The sequence below is a fragment of the Mustela putorius genome, unplaced genomic scaffold, assembly GCF_011764305.1.
Source record: "Mustela putorius furo isolate JIRA1106 unplaced genomic scaffold, ASM1176430v1.1 tig00000592_pilon_pilon_pilon, whole genome shotgun sequence".
NCBI lineage: Eukaryota > Metazoa > Chordata > Mammalia > Carnivora > Mustelidae > Mustela > Mustela putorius.
The window spans coordinates 9,535,838-9,563,207 of NW_025421426.1; the positions used below are offsets into that span (position 1 = coordinate 9,535,838).

The 27,370-nt window shown below is 51.2% G+C and overlaps 2 protein-coding genes across 3 annotated transcripts; both read left to right on the plus strand.

Annotated features, from left to right (window-relative positions):
- Nucleotides 1-7,321: 7,321 nt before the first annotated feature.
- Nucleotides 7,322-12,022, plus strand: WFDC5 (WAP four-disulfide core domain 5). Its single transcript, XM_004746366.3, has 4 exons — nt 7,322-7,521; nt 10,687-10,827; nt 10,910-11,050; nt 11,435-12,022. The coding sequence occupies exons 1-4, from the start codon at nt 7,437-7,439 to the stop codon at nt 11,437-11,439; spliced, it is 372 nt and encodes a 123-aa protein (XP_004746423.1). The 5' UTR covers nt 7,322-7,436; the 3' UTR covers nt 11,440-12,022.
- A 6,388-nt stretch (nt 12,023-18,410) lies between these two features.
- KCNS1 (potassium voltage-gated channel modifier subfamily S member 1) lies at nt 18,411-27,042 on the plus strand. Of its 2 annotated transcripts, XM_004746368.3 has the most exons (5): nt 18,411-18,634; nt 18,983-19,169; nt 20,060-20,169; nt 21,430-22,458; nt 24,934-27,042. In XM_004746368.3, exons 4-5 carry the CDS (start codon nt 21,433-21,435, stop codon nt 25,402-25,404), a joined length of 1,497 nt encoding a protein of 498 aa, XP_004746425.1. In that variant the 5' UTR covers nt 18,411-18,634; nt 18,983-19,169; nt 20,060-20,169; nt 21,430-21,432; the 3' UTR covers nt 25,405-27,042. The 2 variants fall into 2 exon arrangements, with proteins under 2 accessions (XP_004746425.1, XP_012908723.2); XM_013053269.2 differs by lacking the exons at nt 18,411-18,634; nt 18,983-19,169; nt 20,060-20,169 and adding exons at nt 20,369-20,977; nt 21,266-21,281.
- Nucleotides 27,043-27,370: the final 328 nt, after the last annotated feature.

The following is a 27,370-nucleotide window of genomic DNA, read 5'->3' on the forward strand; positions in this document are numbered from 1 at the left end:
CCTCATTGGGTTCTCTGCTCAGTGCTTCTCTGCTTCCCCCCCCCCTCTCTCTCTGCCTGCCTCTCTGCCTACTTGTGATCTCAATCTCTCTCTCTGTCAAATTAAAAAAAAAGAAGAAGAAGAAGAAGAAGATACACAAAAAGCCGGTGAGCTTATGAAAAGATACTCAACATCATTAGCCAATGTGAAAAGGCAAACCCAAATCAGAAGATACCACCTCAAACGCCTTGGTGTAACTATACAATTTTTTATCTTAATGGAAAAAGACGAGTGTTGGCGAGGAGGTGGAGAAGTTGGAGCCCTTGTACTCCAGGTGAGGATAAAATGGGGCAGCATGAACAGTCCCAGAGGTCTGAGAGGTAACCTTGGACCTGGCCAACCACTGTGGTTCATCTGCTCCATGAGAGCGCTCTGTGAGGACTGGCGGAGGTGGCTGTTTTCTCTAAGGCACAGGAAAGAACACAGGATGCTGAGGACACTGAAGTCTTCACACTGGCCCTTGGACATCTGGAAATCCATCCTCCACCTCTGCAGGCAGGTCCCCACCGGGTACACCCACTCTCACCCTGACTCCTCTCTGCCGGTCCTGCCTCCTCACCAGACACATGCTGAGTCCCACTCTGCGGTCCCCTTTCCTCCTTTCTCTAGGGACTCCCAGTGCCCAGGGAAGCCCCAGAAATAGTAGGAAAGTCATGCTGCACCTGCCACTGGGAGGCCCCTGCCCTCCCCTGTTAGAGGCTGAGATTCAATCTCCACGGGCCTCCATCCCCCTAATTACAGAGAAACTTCTTCCGGTGGTCTCTTTTGGGAAATAAATGAGGAGGTGACACCCTGTCTCTGACACCTTAGAGTCATTCAATAGAGTGAGCAGTCCCCCCAGATACCTATATCTTGGGGGCAGGACAGACTTGGGGGGTGACGGGAGCTAAAGCAGGAAAGAGGCTCCCTAGACAGACTTGGACGTCTGCCGCCTATGCACCAGTCCCGTGCTCTGTTCCATGGAAACTCCAAGGAAGACCAAAGCCCCAGGAGGAGCCGCTTGGAGGGCTGTGGAAAAAACACTGGCCTGGAAATTAGTTCTAGTCTCAGCTCCACCCCCAACTTGCTGGGTGACCTCAGACAAATAGCTTTCCCTCCCTGAGCCTCAGTTTTTGTTTTTTTCTTCATCGAACTTGAGGGGTTTAGATGCAATGTGGGTCTTTATGGGGTCGGAATACATTAACTCCTCCACTAAGAATAAAGTTAACTCCTCTTGAGAAAAAAATTAATGAGAAAGAAATTATACCCGAGTAAAGTCGACTCCCCCCCCCCCAGGTTTTACTGAAAAATAGCTGATACACATCACTATGTAAGTTTAAGGTACACAGCATAGTAGTCTGATTCACATCTATTGTGAAATGATCACCACTGTTGGTTTAGTTAATATCCGTCTTCTCTGACAGAATAAAGAGAAAAACAATTCTCCTTGTGATGGGGACTCTCAGGATCTACTCTCTTCACAACATCCTTGTATGTCACACACAGTGTTAACTGTGGTCCTCGTGCTGTCCAGTCCACTCCTGGTGCTTATTTATTTGTAACTGGAAGTTTACACCTTTGGACCCCCTTCCTCTGATTTTTCTTCTCCCCACCCCCACCTCTGGGATCCAGAAGTCTGATCTCTTTTTCTCTGAGTTTGGTGCTGTTGTTTGTTTTTTAGATTTTACACGGAAGTGAACGTAAGTGTTCGCATTTCTCTGAAGCTAACTTTTAAAAAAATGTAACCTTTGGGGGGTTGGCTTCCTGCTGTGGGTGGCCGATGGGAAGCAGAGGTGGAAGGATGGGGTTGGGCAAGCAAAGAACCCCATGCCTCTCCCTACCCCCGCCCCGGGGAAGACACAAGCCTTGGTCCCACTCTTCCCCAGGTTCTCTGGGGACAGAGGGAAAAAAGGTGGGCTGGGCTGGGGAAGAACCTTGACACCAGGGCAGCTTAGAGTCCACGCCAGGACCAGTGCCTGACCTCCAGGCCTGGCCAAAAAAAAGTTAGCGTAAGTCTTGACCATGACTCATATTTTTAAATATTTTCTGTCTCGGGCTCAGTACCAAACACTGTACATGCACTATCTCATTTTCCCGTTAGCAGCCCCTAGGGGGCGCTTCCTATTTTCCCCATCCTGCAAACACACAGCTTAGACATCAAGAGGTTAAAGGATTCTAGGACTTCTCTGGGTAAAATAAGTTGGATTAACACATATCATTAAACACTACCAAGAACTAGTTAGAAAATAGCAAAAGAAAAAAAAATTCCTATCCAACATTATCAAAATCTATAAAACACCTACAAATAAACTCATCTAGAAATGTACAGAAATTTTGGGGGGGAAAAATTTACAAAACTTTACTACATGACATTTAAAAAAAAAAAAGATCTAGATACATTCTTTGAAATTTTCCATAACAAAAGACATTTTTTAAACATACGCTCTTCCCAAAACATGAAGCCTCTGTGAGGTAAAGATGTCCATCTTCGCCACCATAATTTATATTATGAACCAAAACCTGGTTGGTTTCTGCAACCCTTAATGAAATCATTGATTCGGGTGATATTCATCCATGGTTTTTGAAATCATGAGGTGAATTTTTGACCGGGACCAGACATTTATAGGGTGCCTAACTCTGACCCCACAATCTGCCTGCCGTTCTTAAATTGGGGAGCACAGCTTCTCAGTGGAATCTTAGGAGACATCTCCTACAATGCACTGCTCTATCTTCACCACACTAAAAGGGGTCAGCGAGGCCCGTGTTCCTCCTGAAGTGAAGTGACAGGAAGCATACAGCATCCACCTGAGAAATATTTTTGACAGTCAAACTTGACAGTTGAACCCCATGAAGCCTCTACAGCTAATGTCCATCCCTGGGAAATACAAAGGATAGAGAAGTATGTTGAAAGGTATCACAGGAAAGTGGTGTGGGACACACTACAGAACTCTTCATCTGTTTTGTTCACCAAATAAATAGTGTGAAGAAGGAAGAGAAGAAAGGGAAGGAAGAGGAGGAACAGGATTTGGAGAGAATGTTCTTACATTAAAAGAAACAGAAGAGACTATAGCCAACGCAATATGAGCACCTTGCTTGCGTTCTGACTTAAACAACCATACAAAGTCATTTCTGAGATGATAAGAAAAACAGGATACAAACAGAACGTTAGATGTTAAAAAATTACTGTTAATTTTGTTAGGTATGACAACAGTATCAGGGTTATGTGAGAAAATGTCTATTTCTTTGAGACATATACTGGAGTATTTAAGGGTAAAATGTGAGATGTGCTGGATTTACTTTAAAGGTTTTTTGTTTGTTTGTTTTTTAATGAGTGAGAGAGATAGAATGCTAATATGTGCACATGCACAGAAGAAAAATCTCCAGCATATTCCCAAATGAGCGAAGAGCCCCATGAGGGGCTTGACCCCACAATCTATGAGATCATGACCTGAACTGAAATCACCAGGCAGAGGCTCAACCAACGAGCCACCCAGGCGCCCATCGCATTGGATTTACTTTAAAATACACCAGCCAGGAAAGGGGTGCTGGGTATTCAGGAAGGAAGTGTCGGAGAATGTTAATTGTTGGGTCTTCCACTTATCAGATGACTACGTTCCAGGGAGTAATGTAATGACAACAGCTCTCAATACCTGTATTCTATACTTGGAAGTTGCTAAGAGAGTAGAGCTTTTCTTTTTCCTTGCTGAATTCTCCTCACTTTTCCCTCCCCCCCACCCCCCGCCGCCGCAGTTCTAGTGAGATACAACTGACAAGCAGCACAATAGAAGTTTAAGCTTATGGCACAATGATTTGACTTACATAGAACATGAAATGTTGACCACAGTAAGTTAACACCATCATCTCCTATAAATACAAAAAAAAGTAAAATTTAATGTTCACACCATAACAACCACAGAATTGTAATTGGGTGAAGTAGAGGATGTGTTAACTAATCTTTTCCTGGGAAGCCTTTTGCAACAAGTACCGCATATCGTGATGTATCACATCACCCACATTGGGCACCTCAAGCTTACACAGAGCTATGGGTCCATTATGTCTCACCAAAGCTGGGGGAAAAATGTTCATTGTTGAATCTGCGTGATGGGAAGACAAGGCTTCATAAAAGTACTTACTGTTCTTTTGTGTAGTTTTGAAAATTTTTATGGTAAAATGTCTAACAAAAAGCAACACATTTGTTCCTGTAACTTTAAAAAAAAGATTATTAGGTTCATTTGGAAGAATGGAACCCTTGTGTCAGGGACAACTGAAGAGGTAGATTAGCAAGGGGTAATGGACACCACCTCTCTTGAAGATGTCTTGAAGAAGCTACAGTTACAAAAGGTGTACTGGCCCAGGAATAACTAGTCGAGGGAAAAGAGCAGAAAACCTAGAAATGTCCCTTGTTACATATAAGACTTCCATTTTTTATAAAGTTCTGATTTCCAACCAATGGCCAAAGTTTGAATTATTCACTAAATGATACCAAGGCAGCTGCTTAGAAAAAAACTGAGAAAAAGGGTATTAGAACTTAGAAAACATATATTCCCCTATGTCACACACACAGGGCCAACATAAATGTCAGATGGATTAAAGAATTAACATGGCTTTGGGGGACACCTGGATGACTCTGTCATTTAAACATCAGCCTTCGGCTCAGGTCATGACCCCAGGGTCCTGGGATAGAGCCCCGCATCGGGCTCCCTGCTCAGTGGAGAGCCTGCTTCTCCCTCTGCCTGCCGCTTCCAGTGTTTGTGCTCACTCTCTCTCCTTCTGACAAATAAATAAATAAATAAAATCATTAAAAATAATAAAGAAATAAAATTACATACATTCCCATTGGCAAAGATTTTATATACTTTTCTTTTAGCATCCTGTCTTTCTTTAGTGAGTATATATGTTAGGGATCTTTGGTTGTAAGCAACAACAGAATTTTAGACTGTTCTCTTTATAGCATTGCCTCCTCCTGAAGTATTTGAATGGAGGAGCGGGTTGGGTAAGAGAAGAGTCCAATTACTCAAACCGGAGTCAAGTGCCCTCACCAGTGACTGGAGAAGTACTTGGTGATTGGCAACCAACCAGAATCACGGGACTGGGGAGCAATGACTCCCCAAAAGGAAGAGATCCCCGGCAGACAAAAGCAAGAGACAAAAGCAAGCTGGAGGTTGTCATACACTCATTTACTTCCTTTCTGAGATGCATTTTGACTGGATATTCAAAGCCTGAAAAGCAATCACTCCTTTTGACCTAGCATTTCTTTTTGTTTATTGGTTTGGGTTTTTATTTGGGTTTATTATTCTTTATTTATTTTATTTTTTGTTTTAAGTTTTGTGAAATTAACATATAATGTATTATTTGTTTCATTATTTTTTAAAGATTTTTAAAAAAAATTTATTTATTTATTTGACAGAGATCACAAGTAGGCAGAGAGAGGAGGAAGCAGGCTCCCTGCTGAGCAGAGAGCCCAATGCGGGGCTCGATCCCAGGACCCCGGGATCATGACCTGAGCCGAAGGCAGAGGCTTTAACCCACTGAGCCACCCAGGCACCCCTAAAGATTTTATTTTTATGTAATCTCTCCACCTAACGTGGGACTTGAACCCACAACCCCAAGATCTAGAGTCACATGCTCTACCCACTGAGACAGGCATATACCCCTGTTTTGGTTTTTAAACACTGGTCTTTAGTTTTGAGGTTTCTTATTGAAATATAATTGACATATAACATTATATTGGTTTCCAGTGTACACATAGTAATTTGATATTTATATTTTCCCACCAAAGTAAGTCTGGTTAACATCCATCATCACATATAAACTTTTTCTTGTGATGAGAACTTTAAAGATCTATTTTCTGAGCTACTTTCAAATACGCAATACAGTGTTATAACTGTAGTCACCATGCTGTCTGTTACAACCCCAGGACTTCTTTATTTTATGACTGGAAGCTTGTACCTTTTGACTGACCTAGCATTTCTATTTTGACAAATTTACCCTAAGAAAATAGAGATATGACCCAAAATGTACATACGAAGATTGTTGCCACAGCTTTATTTGAGTGAGGAAAAAAAAAAAAGGAAACCTGTGTTTCACCATAGACAACTATGTGTTAGCATATCAGTCCTACAAAATACCATGTAATCATTAAAAATGATGATATTAGAGGACACAGGAAAATGTCTACAAAATCGTCTTAATTGAAAAAGCATTTATTCAATATACATGTGTAGTTTGTAATGGGGGGGATAGCCTCATAAAAATTCTCCTTTTATTCCAAAAGAAACATCAGATCATAGAACATAAGAGCTTTGGAGATAGCACAAGGGGTTCTAGTTAAACCCAGTGACAAATTTCCCGGCTGTGAGGGTTGTCCTGGAATGGAATAACCTCGTCCTTGTTTAGGGTCAGATGAAGTAAGGCCTGGCTTCCAAGGCCCAGTAACTGATGGGGACCACGGGCAGGCAATGACAGAAGTCCCACCTAACAGAAGCTAGGAATCAACTGTGGGTCCGTGAACCAGTTCCCTCCCATCTCTGACCTACTGTTCCCCCATCTTTCAAGTGGGAGGGTGGCAAGGATGATCTTGACCTCCCCAAGTCATGGGAAGGTACTATGGTTCTGTGGGGTCCTCTGCCTGGGGCCCCAGAACACCCTGAGCCGCAGGGCTTCTCCCACCAAATGCAGAAGCCAAATGATTTGATATCTAAGGTGCTGTCCTTGGTGGTGATGCTTTCTTGCTCAGGATCTCCTAGGGCCAGGGAAGGGGTCCCAGAAGCCGCCTACATCTGCTGTGACCAGTCACCTCAGCCAAACAAACAACCACCCTGAGCCCTGAGCCAGTCCCAGGCAGAGGGCGGTTCTACCAGATGCCGCTGGATGTGATTCACCAGTGGCAGGAAGGTCTCTTTCCTCTCCACAGAAGCCCAGGAGGAGAGACCAGAGCTGGCCTCACTCACGGCACCTGCCCCAGCCCACATTCTCCAGCAGGGAGCTCTGACCTTAACCCTAATTCCTCCTTGGCATCCAGAACACTGCCACCCCGCTGGGGCGGCAAGACCTGAGAGAGCCAGGACAGTGATCTCCTGCCTCAACAACCTTCATTCTTTATCCAGATGAGAAACACTGAGGCCCGGAGAGGGAGCCGGCTTATTGGAGATCAGAGTCCAAGTCCAGCAGGCAGGACTGGATCCTGGACCCCAACACGCAGCCCCTGCTCCCACCCACCCATGTTCAGCTCTTGCACAAGCACCCTTGCCCTGAGGCTCGTGGACAGGGGGCGGGGCCAGGACGGGGCAAACGAGAACCACACCATCCACCTCCTCTCCTTCCTCCCCTGACTCAGCTGCTCTGGCCTCCCTGGAGCTGCAGGGGTCAATTTAGGGCGCCCCGGGCCCCTGGCCTTATTAAGTGCCTGCAGCAGAAACATGAGGGCCTGGAGCCTTCTCCTCCTGGTGGGCCTCCTGGCTTTGGGGAGCCAGCTGCCTGCTGCCTCCGCCAGGAAGAAGGGAGGTGAGTGTGGGTGGCTTCCTCTGCTCCGGAGACCGGGTAGTTCTTACGTCTCTGGGAAGAGTGAGGGTTGGGGGAGGCAGTGCAGTGTGACGTCTGTGTGTGTAGCTGGGGATGCCAGCTTCTGGATGCTCCCAGCAGCTGGTGTTTGTGGGTACATCTCTGTGCTGCCGGCCTGCTCCGTCTGCAGCTGTGAAGGTCTTCCTGCCAAGGTCACGGTCTCGTCTACATATCTGAGTGTGGGATTGTGTGTGTCTGTGCACACGCCTGTTTCTTTGTGTCTCTGGGGGAGCTGGGAGCAAACCTGTCCATACCTGTTCTTCCCTCCTTGTCTCCGTGGATTATTAGGATCCGTGGGCCCGCATGGCAGCGCGATGACCCTCTCTGTCATCTTCTGTTGCTACCGAGGCTGTGCCTGGCCTGGCCTTTGCCCATCTTGTTTCCAACTTTCTCAGGTCCTTCCCGGGCCCCAGAGGCCAATCGGTGGCGTGAGGGACTCCCAGACTAGGTAGGGCTGTGGTTTCTGGGATCTTTGGGAGGAAGCTCTACCCTTACCTCTCTTCTCCCAAGCCTCCTCGAGAAGGCTGGGCCTGACCGGTTGACGGGTGGGGAACGTTGGAGCTGCCGGCGAGGCTGGACAGGTGCCTCCCCACCTGGGGAAGGCCTCCGCTTCCTGCTTTTCTGGGACTGGAACGCCATGACCTACATACACCCGTGCCTCCCTGGCCCTCCCTTGGGGGAAGACGACAGTAATGGTGACAGGTTCCCTCCTCCACTGTGCTGGGGAGCAGCTCCTGACTTCCTCTCTGCTCCCTCTAGCCTAACTGGTGCCTTCCTCCGAGGCTGGCCTCTCTCCCTGGGGCGCCAGCTGGTTTGGGGAGCAGAGAGCTCAGGCCCTGGTGAGGAGGGAAGGATGCTGGTGAGTTCCAGGGCCAGACCCCTGCTGGCTGTGATGCATGTGGCTCCTCACTGAGATGCTGAGAGATTGGGACTATTTTTATCCCCATTTTGCAGCTGAGAAAACTGAGCTACTTGAAATGCCAGTTCTGACTCTCTCTTCCTGTCTGTCTAGTCCTCAAGGCTCAGCTCCCGGCCCCTCCTCCCAAGGAGCTGTCCCAGCTGCATGACCAGGTCCCCTCCATTCCACCCCAGCCCACAGGGAGATCCTCTTAGACTTCAGGCCACTCCTCTCGGCTCACTCCTCGAGGCCTGAGCTCTTCTGGCCAGGGCTACCCCCCTGGACCTCAGAGCCTCCTGGGGTCTCACCAACTCCCAGCTGGGGAGGAGGGGCTTTTCGGAGTAGGGGGCGCCCTCACAGACTAGCTGCCCTTTCTCCAGCAGGGGGCACAATTCAGGGTAAGACAACCCGATGGAATGAGTGAAGCGGGTTTTGAGCACTTGCTGTGTGAGCAAGGTGTCCCCTGTGTGCGTGGACAGGGCTGGGAGGGGAAGGGAGATGCAAGGTACAGCCATGGCACTGGCTGCAGCTGCTGTTGGAGGCTTTTGAACCTTTTCTCAGATGCTAAAGTGAAGGCCTGGGACCGGCCTCCATCCTCCCCAGGACTCAGTGGTGGCCGGAGCAGAGGGGTAAGAGGCCAGAGGACTCAAAGTCCTAGCTCAGGCCCCTGTGGGTCTGGACAATCACTGCCCTTCCAACTTTCTCCTCTGAGTGGAAGAAGATACTGATTCAAGCCTTCTGCTTGAATGAAGTGGCCCAACATCCTAACAAGAAAAATGGCTCGATCAGCTCTGGGACAGAGCATTCTAGAACTGTCAGAGAACCAAGTTCAAAGGCCTCAAAGACCAAGTTCGTAAGGATCCCTGACACAAGGCCACGTGCAGCAGGGCAAGCACACAGTACAAGGTGTGCCCAATAACGGCTGGCCGTGTGACAGTGTGGCAGCCTGATGACAGCTGACGATGCTGGGAGACACTTGAAAATCCTTCCTTTCTAACAGTTGCTGAGCTGCTGGTGGTCTGCATCAAAGACCGTACCTCGGTCTGATGGTGAGAGAAGCAGGAACAGGATCTATTCTCGTAGCCTCCGGCCAAGGGACAGAAGCAGACAGATAGATGCAGAGTCACAGACTCTGAAAGAAAGAGTACAGCGTGCTGACCTAATTAGTCTGGGGGGCGGGGGTCAGAGAAAGAGGGTCTCCCAAGGATGCCGTGTTTCCACTAGAGGAGAGAGGACCGTGCAGAGCACCCGCCAAAGAAGACCCCTCCAAGAGAAGCCGCTGGGAGAGCAGGAGTCCGGGATGGAAAAGGTGTTGAGGACGAACACAAGGAGGTGGGCAGCCCTGGGCCAGGCATGACCTTGTTGACCCAGATGCCGGTGTCGGACTTCATTTGTCGCCATCCCTCATGTCATCTGAGTCTCAAAGCAGCCCCTGGGAGCAAGGAGTCCAGCCTCCCATTCCACAGACAGAAAACTGAGGCTTGCCGTCCAAAAAACAAAACCGAAAAATTTGCCAACTATTTGCAATGATGTGGACGGACCTTGAAGATGGAGGCGACAGATGAGGCAGACAAAGACAAATGCTGTATGATCTCACATTGGAACCAAGAAATCAAAACCAACAAACAAACACACAAAACCAAGCTTTTAGAGAACAGACTGGTCTTTGCAAAAGGGCATGGGTAGGAGGTAGGGGAGGCGAGGAAGAGAGTCAAAGGTACAAACTTCCAGTTATAAGAGAAACAAGTCGTGGGGAGGTAGTGGGCGGCATGGTGACTATAGGTAATTTACTACAGTGCATATCGGAAAGTTGCTAAGAGAGAAAATCTTAAAAGTTCTCATCATAGGAAAAAGTTTCTAACTCTGCATGGGGACAGACGCTAGCTAGACCTGCTGCAGTGATCATTTCATAATATATACAAATATCAAATCATTTTGTTGTACACCTGAAACTCACAAGTTACATCAATTATACTTATTATACAAATAAAATTATACAATAAAATTATACAATTATACTTATTATACAAATAAAAGCAAGTCTACTCCCCTCACTCCCGCAAAAACAAAAAACAAAACAACACAAAAGCTTGCCAAAGGACAGGCAAGAAATAAGGAATAGAGAATTTGGATCTCGTGATTCCCAGCTCGGTGCTTACTACATGACTCGGAGCTGCCTCCAGCTACAAGACTTGGGGGTTCTCTTGCAGAGAAATTTGGGGGCTGCCCACCGGACGATGGACCCTGTCCCCTCTCGGTGCCTGACCACTGCATGGATGATAGCCAGTGTCCCTCAAGGATGAAGTGTTGCTACAAAGCATGCTTCCGCCAGTGTGTCCCCATGGTCTCCGGTGAGTGTCCTTCCCCGCCCTGCTCGGTGCCCAAGCCCCGGGGCTGGGCACAGGGCAGGGCTTACCAACCTCTTTGTTGCAGTGAAGCGGGGCAACTGCCCGGAGGACCGCCTGCGCTGCCTCAGCCCCATACAGCACCTGTGTAACAAGGACTCAGACTGCAGGGGCTCCAGTCGGTGCTGCCTCGGGGCCTGTGGCCGAGACTGTCGCAACCCCGTCCAAGGTACGTTCCTCTGCACCTAGGCCGGTTTCGCTCCCTCTCTTAGCCCCAGCATTAGATGGTCCTTCCAGGCCAATAAGTCTAATGGGACACTTACCTTCCCAGGAGCCTGGGGCTGCCTACATCAGACCTGGGAAGTGGATGTGGGGGAGGGAAGGGGTCCTGTTAGGACCCTTTGGGACCTGGAGGAACTGGCAATCCTCCGTTCTCTTGCTGATCTCACAACGGCTCTGAGCTTCATTGGCCCTTGTGAAGGAGGCTGGGCCACTCTGCCTCAGTGCCCCCCACCCCGAGGGCTGGGCTGATGGGGTGGAGAGAGGATCCAAGTTTCTAAAGACCCCAGAGTCCTGCAATCGGGGGCATAACCCTTTCCTTCTCTCTCCCCAGGCTAATTCTGGTTTTGGACCCTCAGGATGGGGTCTCTAGCAGGAAGAGATGTTGATGGGGGCCTGGGACCCTGCCACCTGGATACCTCTGTCTCTGTTTGCAGCAGTTCTAACCTTCTGATGAGCACTGATCTGCTGACCACCCCTGGTTTCTCCTCCTGGGAGTCAAGGTGCACAGATAGACTCCCGTCATGCTGCACCACCGCCCCATCTCTTTGTGTGTTTCTCCATCTAAAATGCCCAACTCAGGTAGGGCCCTCTTTGAGGGGTCCAAACCGCTCCCTGAGGCAGCCCAGCCACTTTGAACGTATGTTCTAGCAGAGTTTTCCAGACATTATCTATTTGCATACCCCTCTCCACTGTTCTTGCCACACCTGCAAAACAGCATCATGATATCTTGTGTACTGCCTACACTACTAGTTATCTAATGTCTCTCTCTGAATGGACTCACTTTGGTATATAAATAAGTTTATTTCAAAAGAAAACCTTGACATCATCACTATAAATGGAATAGGCAGGATCACTTGCCACAAATAAAATGTAGTTGTAAAAGCAAATGCAGTGAAAATTGCTAAGGTCCACTAAAGTAAAAGCTGTCAGATGAAACAATATTACATAATGGTATTAAATTCTACCTAGATGCTGCCGACTACCAACACGCCTACCAACACTGTAAGCCCAAAGGCTCCTCTCTGGCTCTGGTAATCAATGAAGATTAGCAAGGGTTAAAGACACGTTAAAGACACACATCTCAAAACTGGGACCTCTTTCGTGGGGTAATCAGAAGGACTGAGAAGACAACTTTCTCAAGAGCCAGTGTTGTAGAATGTCGCATCCAGGTCCGCCCTAAGATCATTTCAAATTGCTCCACATTTGGGAAATGTTGCTTGAACAGCTGGGATCTCATTATTTTTGGGAGAGTCTGTCTCGCATCGGACGATACCTCATTCACCTGGATTTCTCAAGGGTCAGTCTGTAGTCCAGGTGTAATAGGGCAGGGGAGGGGGTCAATGAGAGAATGACAGCCATCCCAAGGGACACTCCTGGACCCAGAGGACTGGATTCCTGGCTGTCCCAGTCACCCAGGACTCACTCTGGGCAGTGGCGGGAACCAGGCAGATTCCTCCCTGCTTTATCTGCTGGGTTTCCTCTTGTGCCCTGATGGAATCTGGGGTTGGCCAGTCCACCCCCAGGTCAAGTTGGGAATCCTGGGTTTTCTTTCCTTGTTCCTTTGACGTGGTAGTGTGGTCACAGGTGAGTCACCACTCAAGGATTCTGTCTGCCCTGTTGGAAGATGGAGAGAATCCTGTTTCTTCACTGCCATAGTCCTTCTCATGGGGTTCAAGTGGCTGAACTCAAAATCAGCAAATGCTGATTATAGGGATACATGCTGAGGCCCAAGAGAGGAGGAGGAGGACAAGGAGAAGAATAATCTGGGGGTCACTGATGCCCTGTGAGCTTGGATATTTCCTTTTCTTCTGGGCCTCAGTTTCCCCATCTATAAACTCAAGCAGTCGACACAGATAATAAGGTACATTGCACTGTTTGCCCAGAGACGCCTCTTCCCTCCCCACCGCTACCATGGCTTCCTATGCCCCGCCCAGGGGTTTAGGGCTTCGCCCTGAGACTGATGGGATGTGGGCTCAAGTGACATGCACCAGTCCCAAGGCAAGGCACCAGCCTTCTCCTTCACCAGCCCAGGAGAAGGATCCCAGGCCAGCGGGTTAGGTGCTGCTTAGGTGCCCAGGGCTGAACTGAGGCCCTAAACCCTGAGCTAGGATCCTGGAGCAGCAGGAGGTGACGAGTCACAGGCCAGGGCTTCTCTGGCTATAGGTGGCAGCATCTACACAGTCTCTTCCAGAGTCTCTTGCTCTGCTTCTGTCCTCTGCCATGAGAAGTGCTTGCCCAGAAGCCGCTGGTCTTGGGATGAAGGAAAGCTGAGGCAGGCCTGAAGTTGAGCTGCCAATCCCTTCACCTGCCAGAGCAAAATAAAAGTTTGTGATAGGAAGCCAGTGAGATGGAGGGGTTGGGGAGGAAGGCATTTCTTATAGATTTATAACAGCGAGAGCTTGTTGAATTCAGGTAATGATTGTGACTCTTGAGTGAATGCCCATCCCATGCCTCACGCTCTAAAACATCATTTCATTCTTCCATCCCGTAACCCCAAGGGAGGTGGGCATGCTTATTGCCATTTGACAAGAAGAGCTTTTGAGTTAAGAGACTTGCCCAAGACACCCAGTTAAGAGGTGAAGTAGCCAGGATTCAGCCATGTCGTATTCCCCCTCAGCTACTAATAAAATCAGCAACAGCTGAAATGAAAGCCCTGACTCCGTGCTGGGTGTCCCTTTAATTACTTCACATACAATCTCATTAGTCCTCATAGCCTCACTGTGTAGGCTTCGTGATTTTCCCCCATTGCACATATGAGGAAACTGAGGCACAACGAGGTCAATTTGGCCAGGACTGTACAGCTGGTAAGTAGTGGTGCTGGGATTCAAAGCCCAGCAGCGGGATGCCAAAGCTGACATCCTTACTGACGACACTAATTACATCCCATCTTTGAGAATTCCTTCCAGTTCTAAAGACTCAGTTTGCACATCTGAAACATGGGGATCCCAAAGAGCCAAGAAGGTTAAGTGACCAGTCTCAGTTCCAGGCAGCTGGAACCCAGTGCACGGCCCTGAGTTTCTTTCCTGAAAGGAGTCAGGAGGAAAATTAGGGGGGCCCAGGAGAAGGATCCCAGGCCAGCGGGTTAGGTGCTGCTTAGGTGCCCAGGGCTGAACTGAGGCCCTAAACCCTGAGCTAGGATCCTGGAGCAGCAGGAGGTGACGAGTCACAGGCCAGGGCTTCTCTGGCTATAGGTGGCAGCATCTACACAGTCTCTTCCAGAGTCTCTTGCTCTGCTTCTTTGCCAACTAGCTACCTGCTCCCTCAGGTCTGGGCATTGGGCTTGGCAGTGCCAACTCTGTCCTCAGTCACCGAAGTTCAGTCCCTCCAGCTCCATCTCCACTGCCCTTCTGGAAAGTGTTCTGGGAGGCTGGACATCTGTGTCCAGGATGCTGGGTCTTCAGCCTCCAATCCTGTTTTCCTCCCTCACTCATTCAAAGTTTGCTGAGCACTTAGGAGGGGCTCTAGAGGGTCTCATCACAGAGCTCATGCCCTAGAGGATAAGACAAAGCCCCTGCTACAGAGGTAGACAAGGTCCTCCCCGAGAGACTGTGGGATGCTGGGGGAACCTAGCTCAGCCTGGAAACCAGAGATTTCCTGAAGGAAATTCCTGATATTTGAATATTGAATATTGGATATTGAATTTAAGTAGGAGTTAGCCAAGCATGACACTGCGAGTCCTCCATTCTCCCCTTCTCCCTTACCCACAGAAATGTCCCCATTTGGAAACATCCAGCCATCTCCCGCCTTCCCCCAGCCTACTGGGATGCTGGGGACATTCTATATTTTGATTTGGGCAGCATTCACGTGGACGCACACATTTGTAAAAACTTACTTCATTTGTAACTTAAGATGTACTACAAGAACTTTATACTCTAACTTTAAAAAGGAAAAATTAAGTTAAAAAAAAAAATAAGTGTTTCCCTTGCAGCTAGAGATGACCATGGGACCCAGGACTGGCCAGTCAGAAGTTTGGGGAAGTACTGGGAGGGGCTTCCTAGGAAGCCCTTGTAGTCTTACCAGATGAGACAGATCTGTCTTTTGCCCATCATCCATTTGTACTTTGTCCAGAATTCTCGAACATGGATGCTGCCGCTGGAACAGCTATCTGGCGACCTTAAGGATTGTCTTAGGTGGGGTCCATGAAAGCAGATCTGTAGATGAAGATTCATAGGATGGTGATGGTTTGGAAATGTTCCAGGAAGAATGGGTCTGGGAGTAGAGAGGTATACCAGAGGGTGGTCAGGGGAGCGGAGGCTAGCAGGGGTGTGACAACAAGCAGGACAGGGAGGGGGGGTTCTAGAGACAAGAGCAGGTGACTCTTTAGAGCTGTTCCATGGAGCACAAGAGTTGGAGCATTAATGTCTCTGTACCCATCAGTCATCAGGTAACAACTCTGGGCAGGAGGACACTGATTCCCAGGCACTTCAGCCTTTCCCTGTGCGCAGGCCGAGCGAGCTGCAGCAGCCTTCAGGACCCTTTGACAAAGAAATACGGATACCAGCTGTCAGGAGGGAAAGTGTGCCAGGAGCCAGTATGCACAGAGGTGGCAAAGGGATCCGAGGGGATATGGCCAAAACACGGGCCTCACCTGTTACAGGGATGAGAGCCACACAAGAAGAACAGGGGAGGAAAAGTCAAGGGGCCTGGATCTTCAGAGCCGTTCCTGGGCGGCTGTACCTGGACTGGGGGAAAAATCACCTCCTCTCCAGAGAGGCCACCGTGGGTCACTTTGCGCTCTTGGAACTACAGTGACTCATAACTGAGATGCTGGATAAAGGAAGGGGGAAGAGTTTGTTCCTGGAGAGGAGACAGCATGCTCCTGAAAGGTGGGCGTTGTTCCCATTTTACAGATGAGGGAGGTAAGAATCCAAGCGGAGACATCACTTGGCTCGTGATCCCACAGCCATTCAGTGGTAAAGGCAGGCTGCAGACCCAGTGTATTCATCATCTTTTCCCGGGTACCGAATTACCACTTCTGCAGCAGCTTAAAACAGCACACATTTGTTATTTCGTAGATTCTGGCACCACTTAGCTGGGTCCTCAGCTTCAGGGGCTCACAAAGCTGAAATAAAGGTGTGCAGCCAGGGGCTGGAGTTTTAACGGAGTCTTGACTGCAGAAGGATCCACTTTCAAGTTCACATGGTTGTTGGTAGACCTCCAGTTCCATGAGGGCTACGGGATTGGTTTCCTCAGTTTCTAGTTCATCGTTGGCCAGAAGTTGCCCTCTGGTCATTGCCAGAATGGCACCCTGCTCCATCAAAAACAGCAGGAAGTCAACCTTATGTTACCTAATCCTGGAAGCAACATTCCCTCACCTTTGCCATATTCTGCTCATTAGAGGCAAATAAGGAAATCCTGCCCAGGCTCCAGAGGAAGGGATTACACAACGGCATGAATACCAGGAGGGAGACATCACTGGGACACATTCTAGAAGCTTCTTCTCATAGCTAGTCTACTTAATTACAAAAATTTCAGTACTTTTTGCAACATCAAGCTTACTGTTTAGGGTAAAACCTCATGGATTCAGATGGGCGTTTCCGGCCAGGGACTGAAGGAGAATTTTGGGCATAGCCCATTCATGGCACATAATGGGTATGGCTACCCCCTTTAGCCTCAGAGGTCCATAATGTCCCTCTTCCCATTCCTGTCACTCATGAATTAATCTAACACTTCATGTACTTCCCACATGATCTGGGGAGGAAACCAGATCCTAGTTGTGATCAAGGGATGAAACCAGATCCCAATTTCCATGTCTTCTGCCCTTGGGAAAGAGGTCTGTCTTTTCTCTTTTTGGAAGCTACTGCTCAGCTCCCGGACAGAGGTATGCCCTAAGTTTTGGGGGGCAGTGAAGGCTACTAGAGAGTACTGGACCAGGAAATGGGAGATCTGCTTCTCCGCAGATCTGCTTCAGTTTCTTTGTTGAAAACACGAGGTAATTAGGCAAGATGATTGCAAACATCCTGCTCTAACTTCTTACTTTCAGGGAGGGACTGAAGTGGAAGAGCCTAGAGGTATGTGGTCCAATATGGCGGCCACTAGCCACATGAGGGCACTAAACATGTGAGATGTGATTAATCCAAATGAGATTCACTGTACGTGGATATAGGAGCCAGAATTCTAAGATGATTCCCAGGGACCCTATCCTCTCCTTCTCCCCTCATACCATCTCCTCTGAGTGTAAGTGGAATATGTAAAATGTGTTTTCTGAGGAAAAGGAGACTGTCCTGGGTGGGCCTGTCCTAAGCAGGTGAGTCCTTTAAGAGCAGAGCACTTTCTCTGGCTGGTTGCAGAAGAGGAAGTCAACACTCCAGGTTGCCTGAAAGAAAGCAAATATCCATGTTGTGAACTGCCCATGGGCCACGTGGCAAGGAACTGCAGGCAGCCTGTAGAAGCTGAGAGTGATCCCCAGCAGAAAGCCAGCAGGAAAAGATGACCTCAGTCTTGCAACAGCAAGGAAATGAATCCCACCAACGATCTGTGAGCTCAGAAGTGAAACTTCAGATGAGAACCACAGCCCTGGCTGACACCTTGACTTTAATGTGTTGAGACTCTGGGTAAAGAATTCAGTCATGGTGTGCTCAGATTTGTGACGTATAGGAACTGTGAGGTAATAAATCTGTATTGCTTTAAGTTGCTATGTTTGTGGTAATTTGAATATCCTGGATTTCCCAGACTTAGTAAAAAATGAAAAATATAAAATACCTCCTTGGTAATGTCTTTATTGATCCCATGTTGAAACAGTATTATTTTAAATATACCAGGTTAAATAAAATGTATTATCAAAAAATGAATTTCATCTGTTTCTTTTTATCTTATGGTTTAATGTTATCCGAAAATTTAAAATCATATATGTGGCTCAAACTCTGTCTAGGGGACAGTTCTGTTCTAGAGGTCTCAAAAGTCAGCTGTATGACCTTGGGTGGAAGCCTTGCATTTCTTGTCTTTGAGATTGGAATAATAGCACCTATCCACAGAATACTGGCAGCATAAGTGAGATGAGACTTGTAGGATACTAGCCCCAAGGCAAGGTCTCAATAAATGTCGGTTATTGTTATTATTAATAACAATATCTGTGAAGTGGGAATCCTTGCTTGTATCCAGGTCCTAGTCTCCAGCACCTCTCTCCAGCCTGACACAGAGGAGACACTCAATAAATGCTTGTGGATTATATAACCTTTTTTTTAAATTTTATTTTTAAGTAATCTCTACACCCAACATGGGGCTGGAACTCACAACCCGGAGATTACACGCTCCACCCACTGAGCCAGCCAGGCTCCAGGGATTACGTAACCTTGTCAAAGCTCTTTGGCACAGTTCTCCCTCACCATCCCAACCCACTTGGAAGGCAGAAATCGGGGGGCCCATGGCCGGGCGGGGAGACAGAACTTTGAGGGGAGCAAAATATCTGCTCCAAGCTACACAGCCCAGGGGACTCTGGGGGAATGAGGCCACCTCCTCCGACTCACGGATGCAGATTTCCACTTGCAGTCCTGGGAGACACGAGTTCCAATCCCAAATCCACAAAGCCAAAGTAAGTGACCTGCACAGGTGACTGAGCCTCATCTGTCCCTGTCAAGGGATAAGTGACCTGAAGCAGAGTACCTGGCACATTGCAAGGACGCAGTTTTACGGAAGGTATTATTACTGCCGTTGTTGGTTTTTTCCCGTTGTCAGCGATGCTCCGCGACTCTCCGGACTGAACTCCCTCCCTCGCGGCATCCCTTTCCTCTAAATGACCCCACCTCCCCTGGTCCCTGACTGGGGAGGATGTCCTGGCTCTTCGGCCCAGTCTCCAGACACCACCCCCACCCAATCGAGTCAGGAATAGAAATCACCGCCTCCGGCAGCCCGCGGTCTCCCTCCCTCTCTCCCCCGGCAGCGATCGATGTGGCCTCCGCTGCGGGGGACAGAGGAAGACAGGGAAGGACGGGGCGGCGGGGCCTCCGGCAGCAGCGACGCTCCGCGGGGCAGCAGGAGCAGAGACGAGCCCGGCCGCCCAGTGGACCCTCCGGCCTCCGCGGCTTCGCTTTCCGAACAGACGCGCCCGGCGGCGAGGGGCCTCGCAGGTAAGGAACCTCCCTCGGGAGGGGGCGTGGCCCGGGAAGGGGCGGGGGCTGCAGAGTGGGCGGAGGGGACCGCCGGGGTTCCGGTCCTGCGCCCCCTTGGGGAGACCACCCCTCCCACACCCAGGCGGGAGCCCTGTGGGGCGGCCAAGTTCTGGGGTCCGTCCTGTTGGTTCATCCGCTAAATGGGATTAGAAAACCTCCCTGGCAGGGTTGGTCTAGGCATTAACCCTAGTAAAGTGTGTATGGAGCCCCGCGAGGGGACCAGCACATAGTAGGTGCTCCAAGGACGTGTGTGGAGAGAGCCTTGAATGGGAAAGCCTAGTTTCCAACCTAAACTGTGCCCTGGACTAGGTGGGTGACGCTGGGCAGCTCATTTAATCTTTCTCACTGATATTCAGATTCTTGTTGGGGAAGGTTTGTTGAATTAATTACCCCAATAGAGCAGGAGGGTGAGATCCAGAAAGAGAAAGGGTCCACAGTCATGCCGCTAATGGGTGGTGCAACTGGGTCGGAAGTTTCATCTTTTGACGCCAGGTGCAGTGGAGGAGGTGGGGGCGGAGCTGCATCCCCGTCCATGTCCCAGGTACTCACTGTGCACGGATTCTGTACCAGGAACAACTGTCCTGCCCATAAACATCCCAGCCTAGTTAATCCTCATGCCCTCTCAAGGAAAGTGTGATGTCCCCCAGTTTACAGATGGGGAAACTGAAGCTCAGAATGGGTCCCCTCGAGGGTCCACAGTAAGTGGCAGACTCAAAATTTGAATCCAGCTCTGACCAGAAGAAAGTGCAAAGGACTGACATTTATTGAGCACCTACTGTGTTCTAGGGGCTTCACACACACACTCAAAGTAACCTTCCACCCCAAGTGCTGTTCTCCCTGTTCTATAGATAGAAGATCCAAAACTCAGAGTGGGAGGAGTCTGGCCTGAGGACACAGAAGTGACAGAGCTGAGGACACGACCCTTACTTATCCTGACCAGCTTAACTCCAAGCCTAGGGTAAGTGAAGGGCACCTCACCTGACTTGCTGCCAGGCACAGGGCCAGCCGCTTGATGTACATCCAATCCCCTGTCCACCCTGGGAAGCAGGCATCACTGACGGGATGGTGCAGATGGGATTACCCAGGATCAGGAAGTGAGTCACTAGCCCTCAGCTCCGCCAGAGCTTGGAGACGTGGGCAGTGGAAGGATCTAACATTTTCTGGTATCAGAAAGGCGGAGCACTTTCCACAAGCTCCTTTAGTCCTCCAGCCTGCCTTGGGGGTAGGTGCTTTTGTCTGCAGTGTGCATTCTGTAGGAAACCAAGACCTGGAGAAAAACACCTTCCTCGAGGCCTTAGGTGCATCAGGGGGTGGAGATAAATCCCGGGTTTGGCTGACTCAGGGTAACAGTGAAACAGATGGATAATATACTGAACCCCTTCAGGCCCCATAAACACAATAGTTCGTTTAATCTTTTAGCCACACTTGAAGGTGGCTATATTTATCTCGACTTGACAGAAGTTCAGGGAGGTGACATGACTTGCCTTTGGTCACAGAAGAAAGTCAGTGTTCCATCTGATTGACTCCAAGGATGCCTTAAATGGTCTAAGCCCATGGCTCTCAAATTTGACCATGCATCAGAGTCAACCCTCCACACTTGTTAAAACACAGACTGCGGAACTCCATCCTGAGTTTCGGATTCACTAAATCTAGAGCCAGCTGAGAATTTGCATCTTTGACAAATTCCCAGGTGGCGCGATGCTGCCAGTGGAGGGGACACACTTTAAGAATAACGGGTCTCTACTGATGCTCCCAACACCCCCTGGGTGGTCAGCATTACTACCCTCATTTTGCAGAGGAGAAAACTGAGGATCAGAGTGCTGGTGTGTCCAAGAGCCCACAGGAAACCCCTGGCACACGAAAATCCAAGTTTGGGAAAGAGAGAGAATCCTATATGAGCACCGTCCCCTGGGGGGGGGTGCCAGGATACCCTACCATTCAGTCATTTTTATAATCCCCTCCCCCAAGATAGATCTCAGCATTTTTTCTGTGCAAATGAAATGGGGGTGGGAAGACTCCATGATTTGGCCAAAGACCCTCGGTTGGGCAGTAAGGGGCAGTCAAACCCAAGCCTGAATTTTGAGAGCAGAGGGTACTTGACACCTCCTGTGCGCCTGCCACACACCAGAGCGGTGGAGGGGACAGGGGGTTTAGCCCCGGCCTCCGGGAAGGCAGGCCCGGGCCCCGCCCAGTAGCACCCCTGTCCCGGTGTCCGCAGGCCATGGTGAGCGAGTCCCCGGGGCCCGGCGCCCGCGTGCCCTGGCGGCGGAGCGACGAGGCGCTGCGCGTGAACGTGGGCGGCTTGCGGCGGCGGCTGAGCGCACGGGCACTGGCGCGCTTCCCGGGCACGCGGCTGGGCCGCCTGCAGGCGGCGGCGTCCGAGGAGCAGGCGCGGCGCCTGTGCGACGACTACGACGCGGCGGCGCGCGAGTTCTACTTCGACCGGCACCCGGGCTTCTTCCTGGGCCTGCTGCACTTCTACCGCACCGGCCGCCTGCACGTGCTCGACGAGCTGTGCGTCTTCGCCTTCGGTCAGGAGGCCGACTACTGGGGCCTGGGCGAGAGCGCGCTGGCCGCCTGCTGTCGCGCGCGCTACCTGGAGCGGCGCGTGGCGCGGCCGCGCGACTGGGACGAGGACAGCGACACGCCGAGCAGCGTGGACCCGTGCCCCGACGAGATCTCCGACGTGCAGCGCGAGCTGGCGCGCTACGGGGCCGCGCGCTGCGGCCGCCTGCGCCGCCGCCTGTGGCTCACCATGGAGAACCCCGGCTACTCCCTGCCCAGCAAGCTCTTCAGCTGCGTCTCCATCGGCGTGGTGCTGGCCTCCATCGCCGCCATGTGCATCCACAGCCTGCCCGAGTACCAGGCCCGCGAGGCGGCGGCCGCCGTGGCCGCGGTGGCCGCGGGTCAGGGCCCGGACGGGGTGCGCGACGACCCGGTGCTGCGGCACCTCGAGTACTTCTGCATCGCCTGGTTCAGCTTCGAGGTGTCGTCGCGGCTGCTGCTGGCGCCCAGCACGCGCAACTTCTTCTGCCACCCGCTCAACCTCATTGACATCGTGTCGGTGCTGCCCTTCTATCTCACGCTGCTGGCCGGCGTGGCACTCGGCAACCAGCGCGGCGCGAGCGGCGAGGACCTCGGTGACCTGGGCAAGGTGGTGCAGGTGTTCCGCCTCATGCGCATCTTCCGCGTGCTCAAGCTGGCGCGCCACTCCACCGGGCTGCGCTCGCTGGGCGCCACGCTCAAGGTAGGGCCCCTGGAGCTGGAGAGCGGGGCGGGGCTGCGGGGCAGGGGGACCCGAGGGTGACCAAAGGGCAGGTTAGCAGGTGAACTTCGAAGTGCGCGGTGTCCAGGCACACAGTGAACCCAGGCGACACCCTCTGTGCCAGGCACAGAGCTGGACGTCAGGTGTACATTTCCCAAACCCTGTGCCCTTCCCAACAGCTCTTTCCCAGGGGTGAAAACTGAAAGCCAAGGCAGAGCTTTGCTTTTCTTTTTTTAAAAAGAAAAAAAAAAAACAAAACACTAGACAGAGGTCACTTTTGGTCTGTCAGACATCAGATAATACATAGTGCAGAAATTTGCAAAGCAGGATGCTAACTGGCTTCTCTGCTGAGCCTTTCTTCTGGCCTTTTCTGGGGGCACAGATATGGTAGGTCACCCTTGACAGGCCAAGTCCAGCAGCAGCCCCAGAACTAACACTGAGTGCTAATTCCGTGCCAGTTTTACATCCACTGTCGGTGTCGTTCTCAGGACAACTTCCTCAGGAAGACGTGGTTATTTATTTCCTTCCAGGAGCTGAAGAACCTGAGGTGGGAAAGTTGGCTTTCTAAAACCTGGTTGCAATTTACTGAGCACCCTTCTGGTGCCAGGCCCTGCCCTGGGGGGTGCGTCACTGCTCTGGCCAGCTTAACCTTGAAGGGGGGAACTCAGCCTGGTGTGGGGACAGAGGAAATTTGAACAGTTTGGACAGAAGCCTGGAGAGCGAAAGGATGGTCACCGGGAGGGGACACGGAGGAGGGGCGCCCATTGATGAAGTTGAAGAGGTGCGTGGGACGGGGTACTGAGGGACCGTGGAACTCTTGGGGCAGGATTTTGAACTTTGTCCCAGGGTCATAGGAGGGGTTCCAGCTGGGGCCAGGATTATTGTCACCATATAGCAGATGTGGAAACTGAGGCTCTGGGAGGTGACAGGACTTGTCAGAGATCCCTCAGTAAGTTGCAGAGTCCAGAGAAGAATCCAACTGTGCCTGACTCCAGTGCCTCCTACTCCTTCTCCTACAACTCTAGGCAGCCCCTCTAAGGATCTCGAGGAAACCTCTCTCCCCCCCTAACTTTGTAAGTCCTTTTTCATGCCCTCAGGGCAAGGCAGGCAGGATGCTGGTACAGGCAGGCTGATGTGAGGAGAATCTGGCGGGCAGTGGGCAGGAACAAGGACTTCTATTAGCCACATCCCTGGACTCAGTATCTCTCCAGGGAAGATCCCTTGGCCCCCGAGCTCTGCCTTGCCTGCAGCCATGCAGGGAGCCAGGGCCCGGTGCCACCAGCTTTTTCTGCAAGGAGGGAGAAGAGCATTGATTGAGGCTGCCAGGGTCCAAGACTCAGGTGTCAAACTCCTGGCTACTCAAAATGAGGCCCCTGACCAGCAGCTACTTTCTCAGTACCTGGAATCTGCTAGAAGTGCAGAATTTCTGGGTCTACCCTCGACCCACTCAACTGAGTTCTGCCTTTTAAACAAGACCCCAGCATGATTCCTCCTCACATTACGGTTTGGGACTAGGAGACTACAATTCTAGACCAGGGGTTTCAGCCCCAGCACAATGGACATCTGGGGAGAGAGACTTCTTGGCTGTGTGTCCAGAGGTGGGGGAGACTGTCCTGTGCATTGTAGGATGTTTGGAGGCATCGCTGGCCTCCTCCCAGTGGACGCTGGCAGCCCAGCTGTCCCAGTTGTGACATTGCCATATGTTGGGGCACTTGGGTGGCTCAGTTGGTTGAACATCAGCCTTCAGCTCAGGTCATGATCCTGGGGTCCCGGGATCGAGTCCCACGTTAGGCTCCTTTCTCCCTCTGCCCCTCCCCTGCACTTGTACTCTCTTTCCATCAAATAAATAAATAAAATCTTAAAAAAAAAAAAGGTATTGCCATATGTCCCCTGGAGGGCAGATTGCCCTGTTTGAGGACCACTGCGTGGCCTCAGGGGCAGAACACACGTCTGTGGATATACCCACAGGCAGATGCGTGCAGTGCGTGGTCCAGGGAACATATATCCTGTCAGCTTTCTTGAGAGGCAGAGTGTATTTTTGTACTTGTCAGAAAGGAGGTAGACCAGCCAAAAGCGCATGAAACCAACCCTTTGCGTCTGCGGAATACAGATTGTGGTTCTCCGTTGGTTCTGTTATGGTGTAGAAATCACAAGCTTGTTATTAACTGGCTGGTGCCACCGGTGCCCCCTGCAGGAGAAGAAACCACTGTGGCTTAGCCAGCATCCTGGACTATAGACGTTAGTTCCGCGCTCACTCCCAGGGAGCTGGCCGCCTCTTGTGGTTGAAAGAGCTTAGCTTGGAGTCGAGGGACCTGGGTCCTGGCACCAGCTCTACCTTGCTCTTTGATTTTGGACCTGCCCCTTCTCCTCTCTGGGCCTCAGTTTCCCCCATATGCTCGAGAGCAGGTCTGTGGGCCCACTCAACTCTGACTTGGCTTCCTATATACTCTCTTCCAGCACAGTTACCGCGAGGTGGGCATCTTACTGCTGTATCTGGCCGTGGGGGTGTCCGTGTTCTCCGGTGTAGCCTACACAGCTGAGAAGGAGGAGGACGTGGGCTTCGACACCATCCCCGCCTGCTGGTGGTGGGGCACGGTGAGCATGACCACCGTGGGCTACGGGGACGTGGTTCCCGTGACAGTGGCTGGCAAGCTGGCAGCCTCAGGCTGCATCCTGGGGGGCATCCTGGTGGTGGCGCTCCCCATCACCATCATCTTCAACAAGTTCTCTCACTTCTACCACCGCCAGAAGGCTCTGGAGGCCGCCGTGCGCAACAGCAACCCCCGGGAGTTTGAGGACTTGCAGAGCAGTGTCGACGGGGTGTCCGAGGTGTCTCTGGAGACGTCCCGTGAGACCTCCCAGGAGGGAAGGTCTACAGACCTAGAGGCCCAGGCCCCCCGTGGGCCAACAGACTCTCAGGTTTGCTAGAGCCAAGGCTGAGTGTCCCCCGTCCCACGCCCTACAGTCAGCTGAACCAGCAGTGATCCCTCCCTGCTTATGGCATCGTGGCGGCCTGATGGCTCAGGGCTGCTCACCCACCGTGAGGAGTGACTCCTAGAAGCCAGCTCCGTTCCTCCCAAAGGCCCGGGCCAGGATCGTGTTGCCCTGGGTTCTTGAGCCTGGAGAACAGCCCAGAGAGCCCCATGCCTGGACCTCGCAGCTCCCCGTGAAGCAGGCATGCGCCAAAGAGAAAGCTGGAAGGCTGCTGGCGGTTCCTGAGCACCTACCGCCCATCGGCCCTAGCCTACTTGGCCCCGTGTCGGAGAATGACGACACTGACGCCCAGCCAGGTGTCAGGGCTTACCCAAGTGTCCCTGAACTAGTGGTGGTGGAGCCAAGCTTGGACTCCAGGCTCACTGCTCTGCCAAGACCAATGTTCCTCGCACGCCATCTTTCCTCTGCCCTCATGGAGTTTGCATGTCCTTCTCCGGGGTCCATGGATCTCCAGAGTTGATTCGTCGGGCTGAAACCCTCTGTCCGGGCTAGGGGAAGGACCAGACCGGGGATTCCGATGGAGGAGTGCTGCCCCTCAGCTGTGGTTCTCTTCCAGGAGCTTCCAAGGAGAGTCAGCTCTCAAAGATGAGGGCTGGGAGGAAGGGGGAGGAGCGGCCTCCTTAGCCGGTGGGTAGGCTTTGTCCCACAGTGTCCTGCAGCTTCCTCCAGGGTGGGCTTGAGGTGCAGACTCTGAGGGCGTCCTGGCCTGTCCCATCCTAGGACGTGATGTGTGAAGAGGACACCCCCCCCGCCCCACCCTCAGACCTTGGCCCATCTGTCCGGTGGTCACAGTCCGTGCCCCAGAGGAAAGTGAAAGGCAGTGGGCGGGGGTCACGGGCGTAAAGCCAGCTCAGCTCTGAAGTGTTGGCGGCAAGGGGCTGCTATGCAGGGACGCCTGTGACCCCCGGGCTCCCCCAGACTGACTTTGGCATCTCTCTTCTTCCCACCGCGCAGGCTCCAGCCCTGCCTTGACTTACCACCCAGGGTAACTCCTGAGACTTCCTCCCCTTTTAGCCAGCTCCAGCCCCCTCATCCCTGCCGGGGGCATCGTACGCTCACCTGCTGAATCCTCGCTACTTGCTGAGAAATTTGGGAGGGAAGGCTTCCCCAGCCCCGTTCACATCCTGTTCCTAAAACACCCATTTGCGTCCCGTCGTCACCTGGCCGCGCGCGACTGTGCCGCCGTGCAGAGCTTCAACATGGAAGACAGTATCTGCTTGAACCCAGGCTCGTGAGGGGAAGGTATTCCCTGAAACGCTACTCACAGATCAGCTGGTTCGTATAGCACACGGTGTGCCGGGCCTGGTGAGGAAGGGGGAATGACCAGACAGAGGTCTTGCCCTTGAGGAGGTGTAGACAAGACTGAACAGAAGACTCTTCCAGTTCTTTCGACCCTTCCCTCCTTATTTTATTCATTCAGCAAATATCTTTTGGAAGATTCACAAGCTGGGGCTTCCCCCTGTGGCCTGCAGACGTGTTTTATTTAGCTGAACAGTGTCTCTCTCTATATATTTTTGTTGTTGTTGTTGTTGTTGTTTTAAGATTTTATTTTAAAATAATCTCTACACCCAACGTGGGGCTTTGAACTCACAACCCTGAGATCAAGAGTCACACGTTCTACTGACAGAGCCAGGCAGGGGCCCCTTAGTATATTTTTTTAATTCAAATGCCTTTCGGTGAGGCACATTCTCTCCATTTCCCATAGTGTGCCCCCGAGATACACACACACACACACACACACACACCCCACCACCACTTCTCAGATAGTCTTGACACACCTGCCTCTGATTCACGGACTGCTCGCTAAGTTCACAAGCTACAGTGGGGAACAAAATACAGATCTCTATATCCGTGAGGCTTACAGACGAGGAAGGGAGGTGGATTTAAATCCAGTGATCCC